Source organism: Siniperca chuatsi, linkage group LG21, assembly GCF_020085105.1.
Source record: "Siniperca chuatsi isolate FFG_IHB_CAS linkage group LG21, ASM2008510v1, whole genome shotgun sequence".
NCBI classification, from domain to species: Eukaryota; Metazoa; Chordata; class Actinopteri; order Centrarchiformes; family Sinipercidae; genus Siniperca; species Siniperca chuatsi.
In genome coordinates, this window is record NC_058062.1 from 2,552,289 (window position 1) to 2,576,647 (window position 24,359).

Sequence of the window (24,359 nt, forward strand, 5' to 3'; positions counted from 1 at the left end):
TAATAATAAAGTATTTCTGATAAGAAAGAATGGATCTGGGTACCGATGTGTTTGGCCAAGATTGTTACCTGCCTTTATTCAACCGCTTCGACTCACTGCGCCTTGTTTTCACAAAATAAAAGCCCCTGAATGCAACATACAAGCTAGTTATTAAGGCAGAGTTTGATCGGCTTCTTTGCAGGAGTGAAGCCAAATCTTAGAAAGTAAAGCAGCCAGGCCTGCACGCTGCAGTGCTGTATCCACTGCAACCAACAGAGAGCGACGTCGCTCCACACAGAGTCCACCATCCCACCTGAGACCCGAGCTGTTTACATCGTGCTTCGGGCGACTTTTTATTTTTGCTATGATGTGTTCCTTCAGGCTATGTGAATGGATCTAAATTCTGTTTTGTTTTTTTTTTTTAAAGTGAATGCATTAATACATTAATTTAGATTTTTTCTTTTTAAGGCGCTGCATATAAAATACTACAGTGTACAACATAAACGTGCACAGTAGCCACAAACACCACAGTACCGTGCAGATTTGGACACATCAACTAATTTCATCAGTTCCACTTGATCTGAGGGGTCGGTTGATTAGGGAGGGGATTACGTAGCATATCTCAATCCAATTGGCTGATGTCCTTGTCTATCGAAGTTATCTTGTCTGTGATTGGCTGTTGTGCCTAAAGCCTCGGAAGTGTCATTTTTGGACTTGAGCATAACTTCGGCAGATCTAGCGGTGGTGTGAGGGCGGCTACGAGTTGATTCACAACTTTCGGGACGAAATGGCCACCAGAAAGCACTAAAACAGGTACGTTTGAAAACTTTTTCTCCGCACGAGAAGGGAGAGTTTTAATTTCACCGATTAGCCGTTGTTTTCTGTCGTAGTTAATGGGAGTGTTTGTGTTTGCTCTCCCAAGCATGATCCGAGGTTCATTGTCTTTTGGCCACAAGCTAGCAACAACTTTCCTCCTGTCTTGTAACATTAACGTCATTGAGAGAAGTTGACGACAAACTCCATTAAAAATGCGGCAATGTCGTCTCGCTAACTGGCAAATAGTGCCTTTAACTTATTAAATCAACTCTACACTACCCCGGTAGCACTCTTTCAGTCTCATGTACAGCTGATGCTGACAACTTTTTTTGCTAGTTATTGTCATCATCTTCTTCCACCAAAATACACCGTGACCCATCTATTGAAGATGACATTTCATGGATAAAGATGTTGCTTAGTGAACAGCTTCCACGCCGAATTTACTTAAATACATTATTTATTGAGGAAAACTCTTACTTCTATCGCTGTGGTGTATCTGGGTTTGCTGACAGTAGCGTCGACTTTTAAAATACGAGATTTCTTAATGGAGTTTGGCAGTAGCTCTCTGCACACGCCAGATAAGCCAAGATCGTCAGGACTAGATCCGCCTACCTGCCTCCTCGTGATATTCCAACATGAAAATATGAGAAATTAGGCAGCGTGAATTATGTAATTATTAATTTTAATTTATGGACTTCTAAATAAGACTACAGGGCAGCCCAAATGCCGGTGGGCGAAGGTTTAACTCGATGAAAATAACAACAAAATACGGAAGTTGCTGTGAGCGAGTTTAGACATGTCAGTTGTCTCCTGTTGTCTCTTCATGTCAGTGGTCTACTCTAATAATAATAATGTGGGTTTGCACTTGAGTGCCTTACATAACTTTCTTGTTAGTCAGAGCATGTGCAGCATGCATTACATTTTGTCCATGCTGATGGCATTTATTGAAATATGAAACTTGTAAAATTCAAATTGGGTGAAAACACTCTGAAGCATTCAAGTGCTTACCAACATCAAAACAAAGTGTAATTTGTGTTGTTATTATTACCTTTTGTACGTCTGTAGGTTGTCAAGTTAGTAGCATGAGAATACTGTTACAAAAATGTTAAATGCTCCAAATACAGCATCTCATAAACTTTGAAGTAGCAGCCAGTATGCTCATGTAAGAAGAATATTAAACCACAGAATGACGAACCAGAATAAACAAGCAGTGCAACATAACCTTTTTATAAAGTCTGTTTCATCATTTAATATTTATTACCTCTAGTGTTGGATTTTGACCGAAATATGCGGTTATATCAAACATATGGCTTTTCTCGCCTCATGCAAAGTTTCTTTAAGCCTATTTTTCCCCCCTCCCCAGGCAGGTTTGTGTCACTACATTTTTAGGAAGCACATATTTCTGACACCGTAAACAGTCTGACAGACGTGTGAAAGCGGGACAGTAGGACATCATTTCACTCAGGTTGACCTAAATACTCTGAAAAGCACACTGCTGACGACTCCCTGGCTGTACGTTTACATCAGAAGCGCGCAAGTAATAAAGACAAAGGAGATTTCAGTTTGTTTCTAGCCACACCCGTATCATATAGACAAGAGATTTTCTGCGTTATAGGAAAACCAGCTTGATGTTTGCTTTGCAATGTGCCCAGCATTCACTGTGAGTCTTTAGTAGGTTTTAGGAGAGAAAGAAGGATTATAAACCACAGGATTAAAGAGAGAGAGAGAGAGAGGGCCAGCACCCTTTTTTAGAGGATGAAGAAGAAAATCTATGTTGTGGTTGGTTGTTAATGGCTGGACTAAAGGGTTCTGGGCAGTTTGTTAGCAGAACGAAGGGAGTCCGAGTGAGGGGAGGACCTGTGTGAATGCTGTTTATGTCAGAGCGAGCGCATTCCTGCATAATTCTGTAGCTCTACATTTGCATTCATGTGTGTATAAATACAAATACTGGAGTTTTGTTTGGTGCGGTGTGTAACAGTAGATCAGTTTATTGGTTGTGGGATCTGATTTCTTGCCACTGTCTCGCCAAGTGCTTGCTCGTGGTGGGATTTGTTGGGTCTCTGTAAATAATATTATTATAAAGAGTTCGGTCTAGACCTGCTCTGTAGGAAAAGTGCCATGAGATAACTTCTGTTATGAATTGGCGCTGTATAAATAAAACTGAATTGATCAAAATGTTCTGTGACAATAAATATAGGTCCATTTAAGGACTTTCACTAAACAACAAATTCTATGATGGACAGTATCTTAGAGCCGAAACAATTAGTCGATTTAATTTAGTTTGTTTTTCTAAATAAAATTAATCCGCAAATATTTTGATAATCGATGAACTTGTTTCCGTCACTTTTCAGCCAAAAATGCCAAACATCTGCTGGTTCCAGATTCTCAAACGTGAGGATGCTTTGCCATGTACGACAGTAAATGAAATATCTTTGGGTTTTTGACCCGTTGACCGACAAAAGAAGACATTTGAGGTTGTCCCCTTGGGCTCTGGGAAATCGCAGTGGGCATTTTCACACTTTTTGGACATTTCATTTTGACTATTGTTAGTTGCAGCCCTACAGTCTACATGTACGGTCTAATTTAGGATGAAACATTTTTGGTAAAGTCTGCGTAATATATCATTCCATTAGGACAATTTCATCTCTCTATAGTTTATACTGGCACAGTTCAAAGTGGTAGAGAAATCCTGGCCAACACAATTAATCCTTCAATCAATCGTTTAGTCTATAAAATGTCCGAAAGTAGTGAAAATGCTCACAGTTTCCCAGAGCCCAAGGTGATGTCTTCAAATTGCTTTTCTTTCTGACCAACATTTGAAAACCCAAAGATATTCCATTTACAAAGAAATGAAGCAGAGAAATCTGCAAGTCCTCATATTTGAGAAGCTGGGACCCGCAAGCTTTTGCTTAATAGATTACTTTTATGATTAATCAGTTATCAAAATTGATTAAATCTTCTGATCATTTCAGCACTATCAGTTTCATGTCTGTGTGTCCAGTGTAGAGATACTGCAAAGACTGGAAGCAGGGAGAAGGAGGGGGCTAACGTAGCGGCATCAAAACAAGAGGAAAAATTCCACCTTCCAACAACTCCACCTGCCTGATTTCCATGTTGTATCTTGTTTACTGAGCAGGTGTAGAAATAAAAATGTAAAAACAAAACATTTTGGTTTCAGCTCGACCTTAACTCTACTGCTAACTAAACCCAACTGACTCTTGGATGGATTGGTGACTGGCATGTTAACAAGATACATAAAATAAATAAGTTTGGAGTTGTTGGAATCGCTAGCAGTTTCCCCCTGCTTCCAGTCTTTGTGCTAAGCTAAACTAAAACGTCCAGGACCTAGCCTACAGTATCTCTGTTTCTGACACACAGAGATGAAACTGATCATCTTATCTGACTAGAGCTGAAACGATTAGTTGATTTATCGATAAGTTGACTGAGATAAAGTTATACAGCAGCTATTTTGATAATTGATTAATCTTTTAACTCATTTAGCAAGCAAAACAGCCAAACATTCATTGCTTCTAGCTTCTCAATTGGCAGAATTTGCTTCTACTCTGTGTTTTATATCAGAAAATCTTTGAGTTTTGGACTGTTAGTCGGACAAAACAAACAACTTGAATGCGGCAACTTTGGATTTTAGAAAATAAAAATAGAAATGCATTAGAAATAATAATTGTCAGATTAATCTGCAGCCCTACGTCAGATTCTGGATAAGACCCAAACAAGCAAATCTTCCAAAATGACAAAATATTCCTATAGCAATATGACAAAAATATAATATTTTCGTGTGCATAGCCTACATAACCTTCTGGTGCATAGTTTTGATATTTACAAAAGGTTGTGCTTTGTTCATAAAACTGTTATAAATCTGCAGTGCTTTGCTGTGGGAAAGCTCAAGTAGTGATAAGAGGGTGAAATCACATCTTGTGATCGGTGGGCTGTTAAAAGTTGTTAATTACCGTATAGATGGCAAGTAAAAGTTATAAGATGGTGGATAACTGTATTTATCCTATAGATAGTTGTTTTCATGGCCCTATGTCATGCAGAGCTTGCATGAACTCATTATGGATTTAATGCTGCGATGCTACATTTCCCATAGTGTAATGGAAGATGCCCTCCTGGGCGGCGTGATGTTTCTGTGTGTACTGTATGCGGCAGAAGCATCGGGCCCGATAGTGACTTCCTCTTAAGATGCTGTAGAGGAAGCGTGGCCGACCGCAGCAGAAGAACCAGGTTGTGTCACTGCTTTCAGCTCTGAGGAGGATGTAGAGAAAAGAAAGTTACTTTTAAGCCTTAACCATCTGAAGATTGAAGTGAGCCTTGTTTTCTATTAGGAAGCAGGGTGTGTGATATGGCCAAAATCTTCTATCATGGTATATGTAATTTTATGTCACGGTAACGTTATATTATTAAGAAATGGTTAAAATAACCGTACCGTACTTCATCGCATTTGATTATTTTCTTCTTTTGATTGGAACGTCCATACAAACAAAAAACAACTCTTCCTGCTCTGTATTTATAATTTCACTCTCCTCCTCCATGTTTTCTTGTCACTCTCTTCTTCCGTGGCGGCTGGCAAACCAGCTCAGAGGTGCGTTACCGCCACCGACTGTGCTAAGCAGTCCTGCTGCCCAAATCACTGTCAGCTCGATACGCGAGATCGCGCGAGAATCACGAGATCATGCGAGAATCCAGCCCCGATTTCAGAAATCAGAATCAGAAATACTTTATTGATCCCCGAGGGGAAACTCTTTTGTTACAGCAGCTCACTGTCACGTCAGTGCACACAGGAAGAGAAGCACTAAGCAAAAAATATAATACACTATAATACAGGTCAGAAAATAAATTAAGTACCAAGTGGGTATAAGTATAAAATAAGTGTGAAGTACAAAGTGGGTTTACCGGTTGAAGATAATAATACGGTATAAGGTAACAGCTGTCAAGTTAAGTGTAGCTTATTAAGATTATAATGAGACGGTATGAATAAATATCAATATCAATAAATAGGGAATTTTAAACTGAAAAGAGTATATTGCACAGGAGTATTAACACAGAATATTGCACAATTATCTCAAGTATTGCAGAGATGTTAATGATCAATGTCCAGTTTAGTGACTTCGGGTCAAACAGACTGACACTTAGAGGGAGGAGTTAAAGAGTCTGATGGCCACAGGCAGGAATGACTTCCTGTGGCGCTCTGTGGTGCTTGCTACATAACCCGCCCTGAATACGCAGCGGAGACACTAAGGGATAGCTCCCGCGGTGGAAACCAGTGGACACATTTCTACAGTCGCACAGTATTTACCGTCACATCGCCCAGCCCTATTAGGAAGCTTATTTCTACCATCATACATTATCTTATATTAGCCTATATTTACAGCACAATCATATGTGGCCAGGAATGAGTTTGATGTTACTGGTTGTTGGTTACTTCGTATTTTGTCATATTTTGTGTATCTTTGGGGAAATTTGATGAAGAACTCATTGAGAAAGTGATATTGATATTAAAAAAGTACCATAAAGGACTGCTATAGAATGAATTAAATGACAAATCCACAATCTTGCCAACTGAAATAAACCTTTTGAGATGAAAATTCAAAATGCTTCTATGTAATTTTCGGTGGAAACGTGATAATTAGGGATGCACTGATTCGATACACTGGGTCAGCGTCAGCAATGACATCGGCAGCAGAGCTGAAACGAAAATAAACTATTTTAATAATTGATTAATCATTTAAGTCATTTATCAAGCACAAATGCAAAACAATTGCTTGTTCCAGCTTCTCAAATGTTAATAGTTTTATATCATAGTAAATTAAATATCTTTGGGTTTTGGCCTGTTAATCTGACAGAAAATGCGATTTGAAGATTTCTTCTTAGGCTGTGGGAAATTGTGATGGGCTAAATGATTAATCAATTCATTAAAAAACCCAGTCAACAGATTTATTGATAAAGAAAATGATCTGTTGGAGTCCCCTTGATTCTCGCACCAAAAATAGACTGCTTTGGCAGGAAGACATTTAAGGTAGTGTAAAAGGAAATTCATCTCATCTTCAGTTTCGTTCTGTCTGCATGCTGTGTTTGCCCTGCATTTTTAATATCAATTTAAAGTCAATATTTCAGTCAGAGTTTCTGGGTATGATGGTGCAATCAACTTCAAATAAGTGTGTTAGCAATATATTTGTATATTTCACGCTATGATTTAATGAAAGTTTGCTTTCAACACCCTAATTTGAAAGTGAAATGATGCAGTTACAGTGTGACGTTGCAGCGCCTTTTGTTCCGCTGTCTTTCTTGAACCCAGACTGATTTTACTTTGCAATGAATATTTCAGAAGTATGTAGCAGGAAATATTTGAGTTTTATCAGTTAAAACCAGTGAGAAGTACTCTGGCTTTACTAATTTAATGAATTTAGTTGTATATACTGTTGGAAAAGTGTTTCTGTGAGTTTCTGTCTGTTCATGTTGCTGTAGAAAAAACTTTTAGAACCAGTCGTATGCGATTGTGTTTGCGACTGCGGTGACATTAACACTGATGTTACAGCTGACAGAACTGTTGTTTTAAAACTAGATGAACTCTACATGTTGATGTTACTTTGTTCAGTGCTATCAGTGTTCCCCCACACCGAACGGCTTTAACATTAACATGCAGGCGAAATAACCAAACGCAGCAGAGCAGCAGCATTATTTTAGCGATCTTTGATATTAGATGCTAAGGTCACAGGAAGGAGCTTATTAAACTGACTTTAGATAACCTGCTGGGCTGACTTTATCACTGAGTGTATTCTGGGGTCAGTATTGTATAATAAGTGCACCCATTTTGTGTTTTTATTTTTGCAAAGAAGGTTTATGTTGTACAGAAAAGCAATAAAATAAACAGTAAAATAAACAGGTTCACGTAAAATCAGGATCTGCCACGCTGAGCATGCCTTATCCAAACTGTATTTAAAGGTCAGTATCAGTTTAATCCCACACTAGGCTAGTAGCATTGTTTACTGACTGGGAGGTTGGTTGCTAGCTGGTAGCGATAGGAAGTGGTTTTCTTGTTGCCTCACATCCGTCAGTCAAAGTGCTCTGCATGCTGTGTTGTACCTTGTAGTTTTTGTGGTGGAGGATGCAGGTTATTGATTATCCTAATTCAGCTATTCAGTTTGATTCTTTCAGCAAAAGTTGAATTCATTATAAAATGTCACATTCTGTCCACAATTTGATTCACTTCAGTTTGATTAATTTAGATATTTCCAACAGTTATCTACACTAAAACACTTCTGCAAAGAACGACATTATTTTTGCAAGGACAGACTTCAGCCTCAAACACGTCAATACAACCCTGAAATTACATACGCAGACTACTTATTTGTTTTGCCGAATACATTTTGAGGCTAATGTAATTGCTGCCTGGATCATGTTCACTGGCAAAAATGTTTTTGGAAGGAACAAAGTGCCACACACAAGTTGTAGGGAGGTGGTCGGGCCGGGTGGTGGATGCCAGACTTTGACGCCGAAGGTTAGGGAAAGTTTGTGGTTTTTAGTTGAATGTTAGTACAGTAAACACAACTCGTGTTAGATCTTTCTCAAACCTTATCCAAGTGCTGTGAGTGCCTAAAGGTAGCCATAAAAAATATTAATCATGATTTAGGTAGTTGTTATCAGTGGATATTGTATTTCAAGAATGGATATTGTAGGAAAAGAAAGATTATTTTGTTAAAAAAAACAACATAAAATGTTATTTTGGTTGCATTTCGTCTGATCCTAGATGTTTTTCCTGTTGCAAATAAATAGTATATAAAGGTCATTTCTATAAAACAGTGTTGAAAAGTGGGGAGACAGATGTCAGAGTATGACGGTATTGGTATTTAATTGAAAAGGTATTAATTGATTTGTAATTGATACCATAGGTTACCCTCAAAGAAATGCATCATATTGCATGTTTTTGTACACCAGCCTGGTTCCAGACCTTTGAACCAACATCATCACATAGTAGTGAACACGAAATAGCAATCTAGTCTGATCAGGCTGTTTATTTTATACCCTGTAGTCAAACACGAACGTTTTATACTGATACTTTCTAATTCAAAGATCTAAATCTGAATTACTCTTGTTGCACCACTGGGATTAATGCTTTTTTAATCATGCATTTTCTTAAGGGGTTGGTTCACCCAAATTAAAGAAACATATTTTATCACCTAACTTCTAGTGCTCTCTGATGCCGATAGTTTTATCTGCTGCCAGCCCAGTACAGTAGAGGTGAATGAAATTTATTTTGGGATGTCCCTGTTACTCGGGATAATCCACAGAATACGCTGTCAACAGTTTTCTTTGCTGCTTTGCTGTTTCCACATTTATGTGTGTGATTTTTAAACAAAGAACAATCTTAAAAACAAGAAAATAGCAGAGAGTTAATACAGGTTAATACTCCAAGTTAATACAGTACAGCAGGGAAAGTTTACCTGTATAGCACATTTCAACAACAAGGCAATTCAAAGTGCTTTGCATAAAACATAAAAGCAACATAGGGCAATATAAAAAGACATTTAAATACACTTAAAAAACCCTTTAAAATAAAAACAAGATAAAACAGGAGAGTAAAAGTTACAGTGCAGTGTAAGAAATGAATCATTATTTGATTTACAAACAGAAAAGTCTTCAGCCTTGATTTAAAAGAACTGAGAGTTGCAGCAGTTTGTTCCAGATATGTGGAGCATAAAAACTGATCGCTGCTTCTCCAGGTTTATTTTAGACTCTGGGGGCAGGAAGCAGACCTGGTCCCAGACCACCTGAGAGGTCTTGGTTGGTTCATAACGTAGCAGAAGATCAGAAATGTATTTTGGCCCTAAACCATTCAGTGCTTTATAAACCAACAGCAGTATTTTAAAATCACTTCCTTTGACCGACAGGAAACCAGTGTAAAGACCTCAGAACTGGATGTGATTCACTTTCTTGGTCTTAGCGAGCAGCAGCGTTCTGAATCGGCTGCAGTATGTGAGTTTATTTGTGTCTGGTTTCAGGTTGTGCTGCATCTTGGTTGTGTTTTGTAAATATTCTGCTCTTGTGCGTGTCAGGAGGCGGGAGGATGTCTGTGGAGGTGGACTTGCTGCTGCAGGAGGCGAAAGAAAGCATCGAGGCGGCCCAGAACTACCGTAGTGAACTCCAGCAGCGTCTGCATGGCCTCAACCAGGCCCGCAAACAGGTACCGCAGTCTGTTCACACCCCTACACATATACAGATTTAAAATAGACTACAACAGGCCAGAGTCTTCACTTCTTTTAGAGTCTTCACTTCTTTTGTTAAGAAAAAATGTCTCATGTTACAATGTTGTCCTCATGAGGTATGATGGATTTTCCTCCCTGACTGCCATCTTTGTCTGTTTTACACACTCAAATGAACTCAACCGGACCAGGGCAGTGTGAGGTGTGTTAGCCCCTGACCCAACACAATCCCAGGAGAGTATATCTCTCTCTCTCGCTGTTATCTCTTCCTTCCTCCTGCTGTCTAGATTTACCCCTCCAGCTGCTCACAGTAAACAATGCTGCTGTTTCCTGTTGCTATGGACAGACAGCAAGCCTTAGAGGAGAGATGAAGGAGGAGAAAGAGAGGAGAGGGACCGGGCCAGATTCTTGTGCAAAAACATAAAGCTCAGACTCATTTTAATTTATCAATAATTGTTTATACACAGTGAAATTGAAAATCATTTATTGGGTTTTGTTTTGGATGCATAAATATATTATCTTCACTACAGGCACTATGGCTGGGTATCATTTAATTTTTTATTTTTTTTTTATATTAGGATTTATGGGATACCATAGTTAAATTATACTTTGTTCAGTACTTTCCTTTGAGGAATGTGAACGTGTTTTTAATGTCAGAAATAAAGCCAATCTTCAAGCCAACTCAAATGCTAAACGAACATCATAAAGAACTTTGTCTAAATAAGGTTCTGTCTAAAAATTGACTGTCTTTTAAAATGAGTAAATATCTGATTAAATAATAAGTAAACAAGACTGCGGATCTGTTCAGAATTTGGATGTCAACTTGACAGTTTTCGACACATTTTGGTCTGTACCAAAAAGTATTGAGGTTTGATACTCAGCCGTATTAGTCACTTAGTACAGTTAGTACAGTCACTGCTGTGTTGATGTCAGCATGTTTGTCTATAGTGCAACACTTTGATCCAGAGTGAAATATTTCGCGACTAATGAATGGCTCGGTCATACAAGTGACGCTAACTGTGCGTCTGCTAATATGCTAACTTTAGAATGCTAATATATCCATGCCACCAGACATCAGGTTGTTAAAATCTAATAGTTGTTAATATGCCGACTGTTGCATATTAATAGGAGAACGCTGGAATGCTGAATGTTAGCATTTATTTATTTATTTAGTCTCCCCACTATTGGGAAGGATCTAAGAATAGCAAAGCTGTCTCTCCATTTTTCGTCCGTCCAACATTTTTCGGCTGCTGTCCTGGCTACAGACTTTTAGTCTTCCAGGAAAAAAACGCTGCTGTTTGGGTTTCTCCTCGAGGCAGATATGAGCTATATTCATGTTTGTTCCAGTAACACAGTTTTGCGGCAGTACTTGACACTTGAATAGATGTTTATGGAGAGTTGTTGTCGTTTTATGTCATTTTAAGTGACTAATACGTGAAGAAAAGCTTTATCACGCCCCTGTGGCACAATCTAAAACTGCAGCACACGAACACAGATGTACTTGAATGTCAGGAAATCTAAAGACGTACTGTCTTTTCATTAAAAATAATAAAGTTGTCTGTTCATCAGAAATGTTTTAACACATTTATTGATTCCTCAAAAGTTTATCTTATTGAAAAGGTAAAGGTTTGTTTACACACAGTGAGCAACAAAAAATAAATACATTTAAAAAAAAAGTGAGATGATCTTGAAAGAGAATGTGAAAAGCGTAAATCCTCTTAGAGTAAATGTCCAAAGGGAAAAGAGTAAGTAGTCGTCCTCTCTCCCTCCCAGACAGAGTCGTGATCAGGTGACTCCCCTGTCAAAACAAATACAATACAGATGACCTTTAGATTGTTGTAAAACCAAATTTGAATGAATGTTTTTGTTCGTTGTTCAGACTGTTAGCCATTTTGGTTTTTAGCTTACATACTGGGCTTTCTGTGATGTTTTCACAACGTCAGTCAGTAGCGATTGGCATATGAAGGATTATTTCGACACTTATTCGCTTTCTTGTCGAGAGTTATATCAAAAGATAGATGCAACTCTTATATCTGTATGCTAAATGTGAAGCTACACCCAGCAGCTTAGCTAAGCATAAAGACTGGAAACAGCTAGCCTTGCTCTGTCTGAAGGTAATAAAATCCACCTACCAGCACCTCTAAAGCTCACTAATTAACACGGCGTATCTCATTTGTGTTTTTACGGGGGCTTATGTGCGTGACCGTTTCCTGTCCGGGTGCAGTGACTTCCTGGAGTATGATCGTCAACGATGACTAGAAGTAAAACCACCACCAATTATTGTTTTTACACTTCGGTGTGTTGTATGGTCCTTAAAAGTCCTTAGTGGTGCAATCCTACTTCAACCTTTATATATAATAATATAATTTCATAATGCACCTAGCTTTTTTACAGTACTTTTTCCAATCCGCAGCCAGTGACTATTTATTGATTTTGTATGGAGATGTATATTAAGTAAAGTAAAAAGTGCTCTTTAAATGTCTCACACACACAATAAGTTTCCCTCCGCCCAATCCCAGATTCCCAGCTGTCCCATCAAACATTGTCTTAGATCGAGTATGTGGTGGTGTTTCTTTCCCATAACCCCCTTCTTTCCAACAGCAGGGATGGCTCATTACCAGACTAATGGAATCCAGGAAACATTACACACCACATCCTTGTACTTCTATCTTTGTGAGGACCGTCATTAACATAATGCATTCCCTAGCCCCTAACCCTCACCCTCACTGTAACCATAACCTAATTCTAACCTAACCCTTAAAACCAAGTCTTAACCTTCTAACAGCCCTTTTGAAGTTGTGAGGACCGGCCAAAATGTCCTCACTTTCCAAAAATGTCCTCGCTCTGTAGGTACAAAACGTGTTTCAGTACAAGTACTCACACACACATACAATGAGAACAAGAAAGCGCAACATGTGTGTGTGTGTGTGTTTGAAAACTCAGACAATACTATCACTGCAGCATCTTGTCCTGGAAGAGGAGTCGTCCAAACATTCGCCTGATGTTGGATGATCACCTCCCCTTGTTTGACAAATTGTTTGATGATGTCTGGTCATATTTTTAGTTTGAGTATTATTTTACGAACCCCCAAATATTGATCATTGGTTGTCTGTGTCGTACTGATAGTCGTCAGGAAGTGATGCGATGTCTCCAGTGGAAAATGTCCTGTGTCTGCTCAACACACACACACACACACACACACACACACACACACACACACACACACACACACACACACACACACACACACACACACACAATTCAGTGTATATTCTGGCAAAAAAAAAAAACAGTGTGTCTTTCCATTCTCATAGTCATACTGTTCCTGCTTTATCAGTGCAGCAGTTGTCAATCAGCCTTCCGTTTCCTGCTATCTCCCTATCGCTCTGTCTGTATACTCATTGTGAAATGCTTGGGCCCGTGTGTGTGTGTGTGTGTGTGTGTGTGTGTGTGTAGAAAAGTATGTTATGCAAAGAGGAACTGAAACATGACCTCTACCGCTGATGGTAAACCAGCAAGCTTCCTGACAAGCTACTTGTCAGTGAAGGTAGTCAGTATGGTATAAGGCTCAGTAGTAGTAGTAGTAGTAGTAGTAGTGTTGTCTGTGTATGCAAAGCCTGATATATTGTACTATATCTTCCTCCACTGTTGTCCAGAAACTATTAAAAACACATCAGTGAGCCGCACTGTTGCACTGGGTAACATGTTCCTTCATCACCATGAACACACACACTGTAGTTTATTCTGACTCAGTCCCACACACACCGTCCTGCTGCCCCAAACACTCACTAGAGCACCACTTGTGGATTCATCCGCCGCTGAAAATAGTCCCCAACAAATGCACTACTTCCTCCTGTTGGTTTGCTAAAAACTACAGGGAGCAGCTGTTTTAGGAAATTACTGAGCCTTTTTAAAAAATAAAACTATACATAAGTATAGTATAGCCATTAGTTATCACATTATTTTATTGTTTTCCAGCAAATTGGATTATTTTTCTGAAAATGTCAAAATATAAGCTATCATGACATTGTGACAGCATGTTGTCTGCATGGCCTCCTCGATTGTTTGTGAACAGGAAACCTGTCTGTAACAACTTTCATTGTGATCTACAAACGTGCTGACTGGCACCAGTGACTGGTATTGCCTTCCCTAGACCCCTCAGCTAGATGTTGTAGTCAATACCATTTAATAGATACTGATACAAAATGAGATGTATTTTAGTACTGAAGTAATGACTCCTGCAGTATCAGTCTGTACATACCTGGACTGTGGTTGTACTGTGAAGGTGTGAAATTACATAAATGTAAAGATGCTTAATAACAGCCAACACTCTTTTCAAAGAAACCTCTTTTCTGTGTTCCTTAGGTCCGGGGCAGCTCGGGTCAGGCCCGCGAGGCCCTCCGGCGGCACTTTGTGGAGCTGCAGGCGGCAGCGAGTCGGTTGCTGACAGAGCGATTGGCCACCCTGCTGGCCGAGGTGGACGTCATCGAGGCAGACAGCGTCAAACCGCTAGATGACTGCCAGAGCCTCATTGAGCACGGGGTGGGCCAGGCTGACGAGCTGCTGAGAGAGGGTGGGTCCCTGAAATACAACGTTTACATGTCTGCTGTTCGACAGACACCATCTGCAGAACAATTCTTCTTTCTTTTTTTTCAGGAAGGAGCAAAGGAATACTTGTTTTCTACTTGTTAGCCACAGCTGTTGTTATGTGATAGTAAAATATATTCCTTGGGTTCTTTGGACTGTTGGTCAAGCAAAACAAGACACTTTCAGCTGTCACCTCTGCAATTATTTAGGGGTGTGACGAGATCTCGTGCCACGATGTGCCATAGATGTGTTAAATATAGCCTCTGTCTCTGTCTCTCCAGGGGAAGCAGCTCTGCGTTGTGGTCTTGGGGAGAAGGAGGACCAACTGGGCAGTTTCACCAAGAAGGCCATGCACATCCAGCTGGACAGGTAGGACAGGGACACTCTGTAGGACTGCAGGTGTTTCCATCCGTTAAGCAAAACAAATCACCTGCTGTGTGCAATAATATTCCATGATCAAAAAAAGCACGTGAATCTGTCCTGTACAGTAATTTTGGTATTTCATGGTGTTTTAAATTAACAGTGTGCTGTTATTCCCTTCTGTTGAAATCTTTTCTAACTGGTCCTGTGTGTTTTCCAGTTTACCTGAGGTACCAGCGTTGGTGGACGTGCCGTGTGTTTCAGCCCAGCTCGACGACTCCCTGCTGGGTCTGCTGAAGGACCGGGTGTCCCGCCACGGCTCCGTCTCCTCCCACCCGCCCGTCCAGATCGACGAGCTGCAGGAGAGACCGGGCAGCATCCTGGTCCGTTGGTGTAAGGTCAGCAAGGGGCAGTGGCATAAACACAGAGAACATACTCACATACATAGTGAACGTGTTGATGTAAATGTAAAACACTTTGTAATTATTATGTGTGCGCATCAGGTGGATGAGGACTTTGCAGCAGCAGATTATCGGCTGCAGTACCGGCGGTCTGGCAGCGGGGGGAGCCAGTATGAGGACGCCTTCATCGGTCGAGACTGTGAGTTCCTGGTTCTCCACCTCGACCCTCACACCGATTATCTGTTCAGGGTCTGCGCCCGCGGGGAGGGTCGCACCGAGTGGAGCCCCTGGAGCATCCCACAGACAGGATACACCACACTCGCACCGCATGGTAGGTGAAGCCTCAGCTGCCTTATCTGACCCATGGAGGGCGGCACGGGGTGGAAATATTATCTTGATCACGCTCAGTGTGGGGAAACCCTCAGGCATGTTGATGTTGTCCACAGAGGTGCTGAGTTTGAGAGGGTCTAAACTTTTAGCAGCTGGATTAAACTAACACTCATGATGATGTCCCATTTTGTTATCTAATGGTCTGTGTCCGAAACATCATTTGCAAACACACATTTCTCATTTACCTCTCGTGGTATCTAGCCATGCAGATAGTTTTGGTTTTATTAGTTCTAACTTTGAGATATCTGTGTCTAAGATTTCTCCCTCCACTCTAATACAATGGAGGTGAAAGAAATTTGTTTTGTTTTTTGCTCACAGCATGGAAAAATCACACTGAAAAATTCAACTGCAGCATGAATTTGTAGACATGCACAAGGGAATGTATTTTCCTAGAGGGGTGTTGTTGCACACACATGCACGCACTTACAAATGTTTTGAACCTACAAGAATAAAACACTGACATATGTTTTCTAAAAGGGCAACACACATACACATCAACACATCACGATACCTCGCTGTCATATTTTCCAGCATCCACTGGCGTCAGTCATCCAAATTATTTTTTTTTTACCGCATTTACTCCCTGGATCGACCCATTGCAGCCACTTTTGTGACCAATTTTTGATTTCAGTTTTCCTTCTAGTTTGGTGGGGGTATAGAGGCAAAGGAGACTGAATGCACTCATACAAGGAACATGCACTCCTTAGTTAAATACAGTAGAATCAAAAACGGGGACAAGATGTGCCAACACGTCTGTCTTAAATCTTTACTATATATAATTCTGAAACCTTTACCTAGCAACACAAATACAGACCCACTGTGAGCACCCCCCCCACCCCTGATCCATCCATTTCTACTGTCTCTGTGTCTGTCTGTCACACACCCAGAGAGTTTTACTATCAACGTTCGCACTGATTCATAGAAGAGGTCAAACAATATAACTCCCTAAAACTACATTCGGTAATAAGCTGTGTGTGTGTGTGTGTGTGTGTGTGTGTGTGTGTGTGTGTGTGTGTGTGTTCTCACCCTCCAGAGTGGTGTCCGGGCACTGAGGGCTACATCCTGAGCAGCAGGAGAAACATCGCTCTGCGCAGTGACTCCTCCCAAACCCGCTGCCCCGTCCTCTACTCCAACGCACCCACCTACTTCTGTGGCCAGACGCTGACCTTCAAGTACGCACACACACACACACACACACACACACACAAAGAAACACTGACCAATTCAGATATTTACAGATTTATGTATGCCTTCCAACTGGCAAATTAAATGAATATTAAATATTTGTATAGATTATAGATGTGGATGTGCCTCTACAGCTAAAGCACAATCAATCAGTGCACAGTCTGGTGACTTCTAGCAGCTTTATGAATGAAACTGCAATCCTAACTCTTTTCTTTTAGCCTGAATTGTTTATGTAAATGATTTGGAATTTTACGGTCATCTAACTCGTGTTTTCGTTTTATATTTTATGTGTTTGTGTGTGTGTGTGTGTGTGTGTGTAGGATCTCTGCAGCAGGTCAGACGGATCGGAGGGACAGTCTGGGCGTGTGTGTGGACAGCCAGAGGGGGGCGGAGTCACTTCAGAGAGACCAGGCCGTCTGCATTTCCACCAATGGTACGCCGGCACAGACGGAGTGCCATTTTTGTTTGTTTTTTAGAGATAAGGCAGCGATATTCTATAGTTTTGTCATCGTGAACAAATCTCGTGAAAATCTGGCTGAACCTGAGTTTGATATTAAGTTTGAGTGTAAAGTCAACACTAACTATTTTCACACATGTAGCTTTGTTCTGTACTTACACTACAACTTTACTAAGTCGATCAAAACATTGTTGCGGAGAGTGACCTTCTACTTTGTGCAGTGACGGATTTTAAGAGACTTATAATAGGCTGGAAAAAAGGAGAAAGTAATATATGTATGTATTCTGTTGTACTTTGATGTTTTCTACCGAGGTGAGGATGGCAGTATCACCCATAAATATGGTCATAAATAATAATAACAGAAACAAAAGTCTCTGGAAAACTTCCGATTCAGTTGCCATCTGAAGTGAATGCAGCATAAAATCACACTCGTGCCCTCATTTAATCTAAATAACTGTAACTGTACAGTTATTACAGCACCAAGTGTGTGTGGCAATGTCTTCATTCATGTAAAGGGATGTAGTCTGTCGCTGGAAATGCTGTGTAAATATTTAAAGAAAATCTCTGTTAAAGTAGTCCTTACCATTCAACCAACATGACAACATGTTATCAGGAGTGGCTTACACCTGCTCAGGTGAGGTGTCAGAGTCAAGTTGAAGAGTTCCACCTTAAAAGGCACCTGTGGAGTCTTTAGTAGCGCTTTGGAGCAGTGGTTTTGGTCACTATTCCACTGATCCAGAGGTGGCGGTATCGCTCCCAAAAACGTAGAAATACGGCAGGAAAAGCAGGAAAGAACTGCCGGCCAGTAAACATGTAGGTTTAAAAATGTTTGGCTTTTCAAATGTTTTATGTGGAAGGAAATGCATTCAACACGTTTGTTTGACCTCAAGGATTCACACACACAGTTTTGGTAACACTGAATGTAAACAGAACTTAGTTTGTTTAAAACTCTACACAGTAGTAATTATCTTGTTATGGCGTTATAACGTCACACTATGTTCAAACTAAGCTACAATTAAACGTAGTGCAACAGGCTGCTGTACGTCAGCAAGAAGACTTCCGAGCTACCTTTCAGTTCTACTTTTTTGCTCCACTAGAGTTACACATTCAGATTTTACATGAATATAATGATCTGAGTAGTTCATTCACTGTCGGTGTTAAAAAGCTCAGTAAAACTGCGACGTGTGTTCGTATGAAGTGATGTGACGGTTGTGTATCGATGTTCAGGTGCTGTATTCGTCAACGGCAAAGAGATGACCAACCAGCTGCCTGCCATCACCGTGGGCTCCGCCGTGACCTTCGACATGGAAGTGGTGAACCTGTTTCCCATCAGCAACAATAACCTGAGCGAGGGGGGCAACTTCAAGCTGAGGGTGACCATCGGCTCGGGGAATCGGGAGGTGGTGTTTGATTGGCTGGTGGACCAGGCGGTGGACTGCCTCTTCTTTGGCTGCTCTTTCGTCCAGTCCGGCTGGAAAGTGCTCGTGTTTTAAGGGCTCGATCACTCGACTTTAAAGGAGCAGAATGGATCCTTTTAATCTGCTGGAGTTTAGGAGCTCAGTTATCTCGACTTTAAACTTTTCTCTTCTGTTGTTTTTCCTCTCACAACCTGAGCCACTTACAGGGTGACAGGTCTGGAAAGAAGGGAAAAATCAGTCATTTCTCCCCAGAACTAACTTCCAGATGAGTTTTTCCACTTTAACAGCTACACACAATATTCGTCCCTAATTCGCTGGTCAGGGTTCCCTATGCAACCTGTCATGGAGCTTTCCAGACATGGAAAATTCTTGCGAAATGGGACACAACTGATCAGCATGTCCTGGAAAACAGTTAGCCGACTTCACCAGATCACAATGACGAAGCAACAGGCGCGAGGTCGCACTGGAAGTAGAAGTAAAACTTTGTAAAACACAGCAGACTCTTCTGTCCTGCAGCTACAGCACCTGACGAATACAGCGAAGTAGAATGGTAGCCGTTTTCACAAAGCCCCGTAACCTTTGAGCCAAATTTGGCAACACAAGCAGGTTTCATTTCTGTTTGGAAAAGAGATTCAACTTGTTAAAACTGTAGTTCATGGAGCTCCAGAGGGAATATTTTTGTAGCAAGAAAGCAAGATTATGAGGATTACAGACAAATCTTTAAACAAAAAAAACTGATCTGCTGCATTTTTCAGTTTTACTTCTGCTTATTTAGTCAAAAACAGCAGCTTGTTTCTTTGAGAGGCACAGATTCAGCGTGTTTACATGCACTTACAGTAAGTAACTTGGTTACTGGCGGCTTTCTGCAGTAATCTGAGTTCGTCACGTATAGAACAGATCTGGTTTCTGTAATCGGGGTAGGGAATTAGAGAAATCTGATTTCCCCAGCGAGATTTCTCCTGGAGAAAAACAATTTCTCTGCCACGTATACGTAACTGGGTTTCTAATCAGCTGTTAACATGTGCGCATGTGCCTGACAAAGACTTAGGGGAAGGAAAAGTTTTGCTGTGACCACAGAGTAGTGGGATGAAACCTGAACGCCCGTTTAAAGCTTTTAGTTGGTGAAAAGCAGTTTCCTTTCACTGTGACCTGATTTCTCTGAGCAACTTGTTTTCTCGCGTGCACGTAAACGTCCCGACTGTGGCTGGGAGCCTCTCTGGGAGGAAATGTGATTGATCCCGACTTTTCCAGACTCTCTGTAAACCTCTGTCAGTGTGGATCTCCTCCACAGTCCTGCTGCAGCAGTGATCCAGCTCTTCTTCAGTCTTCAGGGAGCCACGTTGGAGAATTGATTAATTGTGTTCATCACAGCTTCTTGGCTTTTAGTTTTAGTTGGATCCTCGGGCCTTCTTACAAGGTTGGCCATTGTTTACAGCCTTTTTTTATTTGGCATCTCCCTCGCTGTGGGGAAGAGCTGTATTTGGCAATGCATCGTCTTAATTTAGCCGTAGTACGCAGCCTGTCAGGACACACACTGTTCCTAGGAGGCCACAAGATGATAGATAAGTTGTTTTTTTTGTTGTTGTTTTTTTTGTGGCGCAGCAGGAAAGTAAAGACAGACACGTTACAATCTGCCTCTTTAAAAGGTGTAAACTCTTTGTTATTGTTTTATCTCAACAGAAACCCATCACTGTGAAAGCCACACGTCGTCTTGTATTTTCTTTGCCTCCTAAAATTGTTCATCGGAAGTTTAAAGGGACAGTTCGCCAAAAACACAAACCGGCCCGAGTGTTATCCGTCTGTCTGGAGTTTTATTTTGGAGAACCACAGAACACGAAGCTCAATGGAAGCCAGTCGTCTTTCAATTTTTCCTGGTAATATTATTTTTTCGTGGCTTTCGTACTTTAGTTGGTTTAGCTTGCTTACAGGCTTGTGACTCGCCTGACCTCTGAGCCAATCAGAAGCTTGAGAAATGTTTGGGGAAAAGAAGGTGAAGTTAGCTGATAAGTTTGGCTGTTGCGAATCACAGCAGAGGCGTTCTGCAGGTTTTAACCTGAAAACGCTTTGTGCTGCTTTTAGCCCCCAAAACTCTGAAAAAACTCCTAAAAACTGCAAAGCAATGTCTCATCAAAGGTAATGACACGGGAACTCTGAAGAATCACCCGCAGCAGCTCAGCTTTTTATTATATTGTTGGCCTGTTATCTTTAGATAAGTATGTCATTATCTCAACATAAAGTGTTTTCTTACAATCACAGCTTCCTAATTTTTAATATTGTAACCCAGATATAATTTTCTAAGCATCTTGAGAGAACATGTTGTGTCCTGGTGTGAGATGCTGAGAGGCATTTTATCCGGAGATGATGACACATGTTGAGTTAATGTCACAACTGAATCTTTATCTTGAAATAACGAACTTAAAACTAAATATGAGCATCATTTATCTTGAACTTGAGGATTCAATAGTAGCTTGACAAATAAAAAACAACCCCAACATAGATGTGGGTGAAAGCTCCGGCTAGTTAAGTCAATGTTATGTCAAACCAAAATCTAGAGACAACTAAAGCTATTTTACTGTCTCCATGCAGAAGCAAAAACCTGCTCAATAGGTGAAAATATCAGTTATTATCTTGTTTCTGAGTGTTTGTTTTTTTAGCTTTAGACTTTTTAAGCTACATCTGATGGGACGGACGGAGCTAAAGGCTGAAGAAATGAACTTTGTTCTCGGCTGAACGGTCGGCGTCAAAATAATCAAACTGTAACTTTGAATAATTTGAGCTTTTTGCATTGACAATCCTAACAGTATTTACAAAACCTGCCGTTTTAGTGGGAGGGTGCGCATGTTAGCTACATGATGGTTATTAATAAATCTGTGAGGAACTAATCAGCCTCATTCAGTCCAGTTCACACAGACTTATTACTGAATGTGGCTGCTGTTACTGAGAGTGGGATTAATGTGAGGACCTGACTTAACCTCTTCTGTCGTAGTGTTCATATAAAATATTGTAAAAAAAAAAAAAAGATTTAGGGCTGCAATAATGATTATTTTCATTCTTGATAAATCAAAATAACTAATTACACCTATGAAATGTCAGAAATGTCTCTGGTGACATCTTCAAATGTCTCGTTTTGTCCATCAAACAGTCAAAAACACAAAGATATTCTATTAAAAGCGATATAAAACAGAGAAAAGCAACAAATCTTCGCTGGAACCAGAGAATTTTTCTGCATTTTTACTTGAAAATGTTCTCACTATCATTAATCACTCGTCAAAATAGTCGACGACTTTCTGTCAGTTAACTGAACGTTTTGGCTCTAGTTAGCAAAACAAAAATCAGCATGTTTCCAGAGAACTGCAGCTCAGGAACACTGAGAGAAACATTTATTTATTTGTTCTGTTATCAAGATCCTGTTCTGCTCACAACTATAAAGTCTCATGATAGAGGTGTCTTGTTTTAAAGGAATAATTTGACATTTTGGGACGTCACTGCACTCGGCTGTCGGCCGCCAACGAATACTTCCAGCGCGTGAACTCCCAGTAAAACCACAAATTATCGTTTTTTGTGTTCTTGTTTTTGTACGAATGAAACAAACGAGATAAAGTGTTCATCAGTGAGCTTTAGAGTTAGTTGGTAGGTGTTAGCTAGCTGTTTCCCCCCTGCCTCCAGTCTTTATGCTAAGCTAAGCTAATCGCCTCCAGTCTCCAGCTGCGTACTTAACACACAGACATGAGTGGTGTCAATCGTCTCGTCTCTCAGCTGGAAAGCAAATATAAGCGCATATCCCCAAATGTCAAACTATTCCTTTAACGGCAAAGCTATTGTTTTGTTTTGGCAACACAGTCTTTGTAGTAGAATATTTTTTTCCTCTGTGTGACAAAAAGATTGAAAAGACAAATCGCAGGCGTGTCTCTAACGCTGGTACATCACGATGTTCCATTATGGCTGTCCACCATATTTATGTTACTTTCACAAATTTATTTGTCTGCTGTCAGTTTTTATTCTTTTTATTTTTTGGTCTGTCTGGTGGAATGAAGGCCTTTTAACAGTGATGATGCTTCTACGCTGCTGCAACATTATCAGTTAAAAAAAAAAAAGATTTGTGAATCCGCTCCGACCGCAGATTTCAGCTTTTAACAAGGTCTGGATAAAAGCCGCGTCAGCAAGAATACAACACTGAAGAAAGTCTTCAGAAGTGAGTATTCTTGACGTCGCTCCTTCTGCCTTTCAAACAGTTAGTTTGTTTTTCTTGTGCAAGTTTGAAATGAGAATAACCATCAGTTGTGTTTGTCCTGCACGCTCAGTGGACTGTCGTTGAGGTGTCGTGGGACACATTCGCTACCACTGACTTAAATTAAAATTCACATTTCAGAAACCTTTCTGGGCTCAGCTCCATTTCAACCAACCAACAACGTTCTTCAGAGACGTTTCCTCGTTTTTCAGCTGATCTGAGGTCGGTGTTTTGTCTTTGTGGAGGACAGTGGAACCCTGAATGGGTCCAGTTGATGGTACAGATTTCCTGAAACCAGTGAACACAACCTGACTGTCTCTTCTTCCTGCCTGAAGGAGTGAAAACTGGTAACTGAACCACACTGAAGCAAACCGTGTGTGTGTGTTTGAAAGCGTTTGGCAGTCAAAACAGCGACGCCTGCTGGTCAAACCGTTGCATTGCATTTGTTCCCACTGCTGTCATCTGTGATATTTTGTTCAATAAAAGTCATATCATGTAAACTGATCACTTTTTATTATTATTGTACGCTGTCCTGCACTGACGATACTTTGATTAATTTAATGTATTGTTGCAGTTCCCCTCTGTAACCACTGGAGGGTGGTAAAGACTAGTTTAAATACACACGTTAACTGTACTTACTGTTCTTGTTAGCTAGGTTAACGGTACTGTATGAAGGTATGCTTAACACTTACGGTATATCTCATTCTCATAAGACAGAATTACGTGTTTTGTATTGTCTTAAAACTTATTTTATTATCTGCCTTCTTGCTAGTGGAGTTAGCTTCGGTGTTAGCTATCAGTATGCTCAACGAAAAAACTACAACATATTAAGTTAATCAAATCAATGCAGATATGACAGCATGCTAACACTTTGAGTTAATATTTTCAAAATACGGTGACCAAACTGAGCAAAATCCACTTTATGCAGTGGGAATAGTACATATATTTAAACTTGGTAATGATATTCTTTCGTATTGTAAGACCGATAAGATAATCCAGACCTAAGGAGACGAGGGTCTAAACACGTTAGCTCTCCTGTTCTTAATGTAGCGCTAGCTTGCTACTGGAGCTTTGTGGAAAAAATAGCTAAATATTTCATTTCAAATGATAGCAAGTTAATATCCTTATTGAAACCTCTAAAGAATATTAATATCTGTGTGTTCCCACTGAGGAACAGCTTAAACTATAAGCTCTAATTGTGACCGCAAGAGAACAAATAACAACTTTTAGTTTAGCTTCAGTTTGGTCATTGTGTTTTGAAAACCGGAAATGCTAGCATGTTGTCATGTCCGCGTTGACGTCAGTGTTACGACTTTAATG

The 24,359-nt window shown here is 40.3% G+C and overlaps 1 protein-coding gene across 1 annotated transcript; it reads left to right on the forward strand.

Annotated features, from left to right (window-relative positions):
• Positions 1–643: 643 nt before the first annotated feature.
• Positions 644–23,543, forward strand: crlf3 (cytokine receptor-like factor 3). The gene is made up of 9 exons (XM_044181656.1): positions 644–792; positions 9,867–9,994; positions 14,379–14,586; positions 14,882–14,969; positions 15,181–15,358; positions 15,464–15,692; positions 16,785–16,923; positions 17,257–17,369; positions 18,621–23,543. Exons 2-9 carry the CDS (start codon positions 9,878–9,880, stop codon positions 18,884–18,886), a joined length of 1,338 nt encoding a protein of 445 aa, XP_044037591.1. The 5' UTR covers positions 644–792; positions 9,867–9,877; the 3' UTR covers positions 18,887–23,543.
• The last annotated feature ends 816 nt before the right edge of the window (positions 23,544–24,359 follow it).